This window comes from Rattus rattus, chromosome 5 (assembly GCF_011064425.1).
Source record: "Rattus rattus isolate New Zealand chromosome 5, Rrattus_CSIRO_v1, whole genome shotgun sequence".
Taxonomy (NCBI): Eukaryota; Metazoa; Chordata; class Mammalia; order Rodentia; family Muridae; genus Rattus; species Rattus rattus.
In genome coordinates, this window is record NC_046158.1 from 48,823,022 (window position 1) to 48,830,853 (window position 7,832).

Consider the following 7,832-nt stretch of genomic DNA (forward strand, 5'->3'; position numbering starts at 1 on the left):
GGGCGACGGCAGGGCGCGGCTGGTTGGTTTCTGGGGCGGGAAGCGCGCGAGGGAGGCGGGAGGCTGGAGTCGCGCGCCTTCGAGGTCCCAGCGCGGACGCCGCAGCCCATTGTGCGTCCCGTTCCGCGCGCTCTGTTGCAGAGGAGCCCCGGCCCGGACGTGTGGACCCGACTCTCCCCAGGCCCGGCCGCGTCGCCCGCTCTAGTCCAGCAGAGCCGGAGCTTCTCGGACCAATCCCCGGTGATTATGCAAGAGAGCCGACCAATCAGCTCCACCAGCTCATGAATATTTATGACCTTGGCTGAGTCAAAGCTTTGAACCGAGTTTGGGGAGCTCGGCAGCATCATGCTTAGACTTTTCAAAGAGACAAACTCCATTTTCTTATGAATGGAAAGTGAAAACCCCTGTTCCGCTTAAATTGGGTTCCTTCCTGTCCTGAGAAACATAGAGACCCCCAAAAGGGAAGCAGAGGAGAAAAAGACCCACACCCAGACCCCGCGAGAAGAGATGACCATGACCACCATGCCAGAAAGTCTCAACAGCCCGGTGTCGGGCAAGGCTGTGTTTATGGAGTTTGGGCCGCCCAACCAGCAAATGTCTCCTTCTCCCATGTCCCACGGGCACTACTCCATGCACTGTTTACACTCGGCGGGCCATTCGCAGCCCGACGGTGCCTACAGCTCGGCCTCGTCCTTCTCCCGACCGCTGGGCTACCCCTACGTCAACTCGGTCAGCAGCCACGCGTCCAGCCCCTACATCAGTTCCGTGCAGTCCTACCCCGGCAGCGCCAGCCTCGCCCAGAGCCGCCTGGAGGACCCAGGTACGTGCGCTTGCCAGGGACAAGGAGAGAAGGGAAGGAGAATGGGAGAGAGGGGGAGAAGGGGAGGGGGAAAGAGAGAAGACAAGAGAGTGTGGGGTAGAGAGAGGTGGGTGGGGGTGGGGAAAGCGCGGAAGTAGTAGAGGTTTCGGATATCAATCTGTGGATCCTTGTCACTGAAAAGAAAAAAAAATATAAGTCAATTCAATTTACAACTGTCCAGCAAAGGATAAATCCGAGCGCGTCTCCTGGCACTGGCTGGGCCTCTGGGCCGCTCGGTGCGTCGAGCACACAATGCCCTGCTGGAAAACAGAAAACCACATGTGCACGTATTAGTCTCGGTAATTATTTATTGCGTAGCGCTATAAACAATGTATGCAATTAAGGGTAATTAAACCTCAACTACCGCCTGCAAAAAATAGCGAACTTTCTCTGCAAAGGCAATAGCTGCGCTCTTGGGAACGACCCAATTCTGTCTGCAGCAGCAAGGGACCTGCGCTCGGACCTTGAGGAACACTTCGCAGTGTTTCAGGGTTTCTTGAACGTTCTTTTTCAGACCCTGACTCTGCCAACCCATCCATAGACATTCACTCTTGTCTCTCCGCACTCAAGGCAGTGCAACATTAACAAGGGTCTCTTGCTTCTGTTGTCTCTCCAGGGGCGGACTCCGAGAAGAGCACCGTGGTGGAAGGCGGAGAAGTGCGCTTTAACGGCAAAGGGAAAAAGATCCGTAAACCCAGGACAATTTATTCCAGTTTGCAGTTGCAGGCTTTGAACCGGAGGTTCCAACAAACTCAGTACCTAGCTCTGCCTGAGAGGGCGGAGCTGGCGGCCTCCTTGGGACTCACACAGACTCAGGTACCTGGCCGCTCCGCCAAACAGGCTTTCGGGCTGGGCTTGAGCCCCAGGCTTCAATTTTTTTGTTCGCTGGGCCTCTGGTTCTAGGAGTGACTGTGCCCCCACCCCCACCTCCGTTTGTGTGTGTGTGTGTGTGTGTGTGTGTGTGTGTGTGTGTGTGTGTGGTATCCACCTCTGACTTTCAGCGTCTCCTCTTCCTCCCTCAAAGTGCCCTAGCTCGGACCCTACTCTGACCTGCAGGCTCCCTGGTCTTCTGTCCCTGGACTTGTGATCAGGCAGGGAACTGGAAGGATTTCCCCAGACGTTTTGTTTGGTGATTCGGAGGTCACACGTGCCTGAACAACTGGAACAATAGAGGGAGGATTTAATCTTCCTTTCCTTTAAAGTGTGTAACTAACCACTTGGATCCTGGGCCTAAGCCTGCTTCCTCCACCTCCTTCTTCTTCGTGTGAGGTGGCAGAGGCAGATCCTTCCCTCTGGCCCTTCACTTCCCAAGTTCCAGATCCTTAGAAGGAAAAAAAAAGAGTTTTTTTTTCTTCTTGCGTTTCTCTAAGACCCTGAACAATTCGTAGGCATTCGAACCGGCGCTGATACCGGTTTCCAAAGTCTGTCTCTAGATTTAAATTGGAACTGGGGAAAGCAAATACACCCACTGGGGTTAGGGGGGAGTTGGACTGAGTCTAAAGAGTTTAACAAAGACGCTGCGGCTTCTTCCATCAGTCCTTCAACTTATCTAGAGGCAGAAAGTTCGGTGCAAAGGATAGGTGCTCTGATTTTAATAAATGTCCCCCATTCCTATCTAGGTTTTAAATTTTCTTTATTGATATTGCATTGTTCTGCACGAGGTCTTTCATAAACATCAGCCCGTGTGGCACCGACTCATTTGCAAGTCAAGGCCTGGGTCTCCTCCCCTGTTTTCTTATCCCAGTCTCTGAGAGCTACTCTCAAGGAAACCAGCGGCGGCGGGACCCTAGGCTCAGTTTTCTGGCCTTTGGCGCTCATGGGGGTGTGGGATGGCGGTGGTCTCTGCCCCTCTATCCTGGAGCTGTCAGCTTTTCCAAAGCAAGGAGGGAGGGTATTGTTTGCCACCAGCCCCTTTTCTCCACCCTAGAGCTGGGTAGGCTCAGTGGAGTCATAGTCCAGTCACGTTGTCGCCCGATCCTGCAGGTCAAGATATGGTTCCAGAACAAACGCTCCAAGTTCAAGAAGCTGATGAAGCAAGGCGGGGCAGCTCTGGAGGGCAGCGCGCTGGCGAATGGCAGGGCCTTGTCTGCCGGCTCCCCACCGGTACCACCCGGCTGGAATCCGAATTCCTCCTCTGGGAAGGGCTCCGGCAGCAGCGCTGGCTCCTACGTCCCCAGCTACACGTCGTGGTATCCCTCAGCGCACCAAGAAGCTATGCAGCAGCCTCAACTGATGTGAGGTTATCAGTTCGCACTCACCCGCTTCCTGCCCATCTCCCTTGGCCCGGCCCCTCCCGCCTCCAGGTTCATCCACCCATTCGCACGCCCTGGGCCGGAAGGAGAAGGGCCCAAGGGCGAGGGCGGGGGACGTAAAAATAAAAGAAAAAGGAACAGTGAAGGCTTGCTGCCTCTTCGGAGCCCCTAAAAATCTAGCCCAGCGACTTTTCAGCTCTGGGCTTGAACCTGGTTTGGGCCACGGTGACAGCAGAGTGACCTCAAAGCGCAGGCACAACCACTGGAGACAGCCAGTGCAACAAGACAAGCCGCTGGACCCGACCAGACTCTCAGCTTTGTGAGACTATCAGGAAAAAAAAATTACGTAGGAGGGGGAAATATGCTCTTTTTTCGGTTCTGTCCGTCTTTGTCTCCTTTTTGCACTGTCTGTGCGCCGAAGTCAAGGTCCTCGTGTGTCTGCTGTCCTCTCCAAAAAGTCACCAGATCTGAGCCACACCGGTCTGCCGGCAGCCCATCACGAACCCTGGAACGCTTTTTTTCTGAATGGTCTTCTTCCGGGCCCTGCTTCACCATCTGTGTAGCTTGTTTGGGCAATGGGGGGAATCGGAGGGAGGGGGGTTAATTTATTGAAAAACAGACGCTGAGTGTTGGCCAATTCCAAGTTCTCTGGGACATGGAGTGGGCACTGTCCAAACATACTATTTACCTTAAACACACCAGAAGAGGGAACAAGGATGGGATGGTGGCTTTTTAAGGTACCCGGTAACTTTTGTACTTTGTTGGAATGGAGAAGTGGAGGCAGAGTGATTTGCATTTTACACGACCCATATGATTAAAAGATAACAACAAAAGAAATAGTGAAGTAAGGAAAGATACGTCAAGCCAACAGAATGTTGTCAAAAACGTTAGGACAAGAACACCCGGCCAAGAAGAAAAAGCATACTTTGGGCAGCAAGAGAGAGGACCAAGTGGGTTTTGGAGAGAAAATAATTTGTCCTGTGAAAGCACCCCAATTCCAGGTCGCTTGAAAGTCAGACACAAGCAGCTTTAAATGATCCCCAGTGGCTCGACCACAGAACACGAGTCATCACCCTGAACGCACAGCCTCTGGTGCAGGACCTAATCGTTGTACATATTATTATTGTTGTTGTTGTTGTTAATTATTATTATTGTTCTGTAAACACGTTGCACAAGCTTAGCCTCTTTCCGTTCCGTCGTGTGTGGCTGTAAACCCCAATGCTTTGTGAAAATGAGAATCTTGACATTTTACTTGTGAAATTTGGAAAATGTGACCGATTGAAATCAACCGTGTTTTGTGTTCTCTATGTCAAAGTTTAGTTTTATATTGAGAATGTTAACTTATTGCTTTGTATCTCGGGGAGGGGGGGAACTTTGTAAATAAGTTATAAAGTTTCTTTGAGACAGTAAAATTATGGTTTCAAGAAAGAACCATTGCCTCCTGTGCTGTTTGAAGGGAAGGAAGGAGCCCCTCCTCAAGTCCGGCACACTAACATGCAACTTACTACTTAACGTACTGTTTACTAGGGAGGTATTGGGGACCTCTAATATCCCATTAAGATACCATACTAAGGTCTGTGGAGTGCTCCCAAAGGCCTGTTCCTCTTACTTCTCTCCCTCAGCCCCGCCTGGGATCCTTGCCTAGATTGGAGTGATGGAGTGCCTACAGGAGGTTAGGGCTTTTGACTCAGGAGCAGGTGTCGTAGGGCAGAATTCCACCTCAGGTGCTCAGGGACCGAAAGGCTGAGAAAAGCGGAACCCCAGGGCTTGGGAGACTGGAGCGCTCTTCTGGTGCCCTGTCATATCTTAAGACCCCTGGAAACAGAGATACTCTGCTTTTCCCCAGCCTCCACCCGGATCTGACCTGCCAGATTTCTCTTGACCGCAGGCACAGGACAGCGCCTTGGCAGGGACAGGAAATTCATGTCTCCCTAGCCACCGCCCCAATCAATCACTGAGGTCCTTGGGGACAGGGCATAGTTCCAGAGAGTCACTAAAGCCTTCCACTGGGGGGAAAAAAAGAGCCATTCTTGCTTCATGCCTGGAGATGTCTCTCTACATACTCACGAACTAGTTAGAAATGTCAAAGCACGGGGGGGATTCGGTGAATTTTGAAACTGAGAGTTGACCATAGTCATTCAACATCGATCCCAGTCCCGGAGTTTCAGATGCCAGTCCATTTTGAGAACACTTTCCTCTGTAGAGCACCAGGATTAAGTTTGATTCAAAAGAGCAATGACTCTAAGAGGGTACAACCAAGCTGAATCCCTTACGCGTCCGATGGTCTCAACCCCAGCCTAACCCCAGCCTAGTCCCAGACCAAATCCCAGACCCAGACCGCAGGCTACTGAAAGCCGTGGCCCCGACGGCCGGTTTTCTGTGATTCCTGCTTCTCTGGCACCCTCCTGCTGCCCGAGAGGGCTCCGCCTTTGGGGGGCCCTTTCCGGCGCGCGGTGGGGAGCAGAGCCTGGAAGGCAGTGATCTGTGTTGTGACAAGCACCCATTTTTCAATTGGTGCTGGTGAAAGATCAGATGCGCAGAGCTCTTCCGACGCCCTTTGGAAGGGGAGGAGGAAGTGGCGGGGCTGGAGGGGGAGCCGTATAATGGGAGAAGACCGGGAGGTAGGGCTGGATGAAGCTGGGGACTTTGATGCCCGTTCTGGGACTGAAATTGGGACTTTTCCTCTGCTGGCCGCATCAGAACCAAGTGGCCCTCAGTGGCGAGATCAGACCAAGATGCTACTGGATAGACCAGGATTAAAACGGAGGAAAACCAGACCAAGATGCTACTGGATAGACCCGGATTAAAACGGAGGAAAACCACGTCTCAGGCTAGGCCCAGGAGTATTTGCTGAAGCCTGAATCCAGCCAGGCCTGGATTCAGTTTCCTTGGGGATTTGTGACTTCTTTAGCAAGGAGACTTTTCTCACTCATCTGATTCAGTCCACCAAAGGACAGCTACTCCCCCAACCGCTCCAGCCACAAGCAAAATCTATTTGGTCAAGCCGATTTTAATACTTTGAGATATTAGCTTATACTAATTTAATAATCTCTTGCTAACAGTTCAAATAGAGAAATTATTAGTTTTAGCTCAAGGAAGGCGGTCTTTAGTTAGGCTCTATTATAATTATAAGCGGTTGTACTTTTTAAAAATGTTAATCTCAATATAGGCCTAATTAATACTGCCTTGTTACTGACAAGTAGTTCATCAAATATCTGATTCAAAGATTTTCATAATGAGTATATTAATTAAACTATGAATAATCTAAAGGTGGTTATATTTAAACAATACCTCATTATAATGATTAAATACTGATTTCGAATATTATGTCTTAACAATTGTCACATAGAAAACACAACCTTTCCTTATGTATGAGTCTGTAATGGCAAAATGCAATTTTGGGATTTTTTTCCCCTTGTTCAAAAAATGTGAACCTCATTTTAAAACACTTCTGAAATAGGTTACACACAGCTTAATGATTATCAAAATGACTCTTTTCTGCAAAAAAAAGACCCCAAAGTGCGCGTACAGCTGCAAACCCAAGAGGGTCAGCATCATTTCACTGTATTCTCTTCTTGATTACAAGCCGGGCCCATCAAACACAACATAATTACAGTAATTTCAGGTTTATTTATTCTAATGCAGTTTCCCCATCTCTCTGGTAATTATGAGCAATTTTTTCGCCCAGGGAATCTTTTTGCATTAACAAAAGAGATAACGCACTGAAAGCCAAATTTGCTGTGCATTGAGAAAAGGAAAAAAAAAAAATCAAATAGGTGCGAGCTGCCATCCCTGCAATTCTCCGGTACCGGAGCCGGCAAATTGCTTGCAGGTGTATGGAGCAAGCTTGTCAATGGCCGGGCCTCCAAATTAGCAAATGCACAGCGGCAAAGTAATGAAGACAGACTTAGCAAAATTGCTAAACAACAGATACCTCTTTAATATCTTCTCTCACACACACTCGCTCTAAAAGGGGGCAGAGATGGGGGGTGGGGCACAGTCCCAACCGTTCCCTCACTGGTCTTGGCTTTCCATAGTTGGATGGGCTGAGCGGCCCTGTGAGGGGTGAAATCTATTGGTGGGAGAACCCGGAGCCTACATTTTGACAATCTTTTTAAGACGAGAAAGCTGGAAACATCTATCGTCCACAGTTGCCTTCACTGATCCCTATGTCGTGTTTCCATTTCTCTCTTCGGGGAATCTGCACCTGGACCAGGTCAGATGGTTCTTCAGACTTCCTGATTCTGCACTTAACAACTAAGCACCTCGAAAAGTTCTCAAAATCCCTTCCGCCGCTGTGGCCCAGAGTGTGAATTTGTCTGTGGGAGTCATTTAATGAAGGAACTGAATCGTTCCCTTTGAAGGAATTGCTTTCCTTCCCAACGAGGAGCAGGTCTGAGTGCTGGATATACACCCTGAGTTACTAGATCAAGAAAAATCGGGTACAAAGTAGGAATGAATGTCTGCTCCCCTCGATACCATCAATAAACCTCTATCCTGATATTCATCTCTTTCTCCCTTAATCTTCTGAAAGTCCATTTGTAGAGTTATCTCGGTCTTGCCTTCCTCTCACCTGGGGTTAAAGACCTTTGAAATCATAGACTAAAGCAAACTTTCTGTTACCTAGCTCACACAGCCATCGGAACACCCCCCCCCCCCAATTCAACACAGAGTGTAAGGGCTGCTTTCTCCCATGCCCATAAAACTCTCTTTCCTGCCCC

At 49.7% G+C, this 7,832-nt stretch overlaps 1 protein-coding gene across 1 annotated transcript; it reads left to right on the top strand.

Annotated features, from left to right (window-relative positions):
* The first annotated feature begins 485 nt into the window (after positions 1 to 485).
* Positions 486 to 4,542, top strand: Dlx1 (distal-less homeobox 1). The gene is made up of 3 exons (XM_032903478.1): positions 486 to 820; positions 1,476 to 1,675; positions 2,843 to 4,542. The coding sequence occupies exons 1-3, from the start codon at positions 508 to 510 to the stop codon at positions 3,095 to 3,097; spliced, it is 768 nt and encodes a 255-aa protein (XP_032759369.1). The 5' UTR covers positions 486 to 507; the 3' UTR covers positions 3,098 to 4,542.
* The last annotated feature ends 3,290 nt before the right edge of the window (positions 4,543 to 7,832 follow it).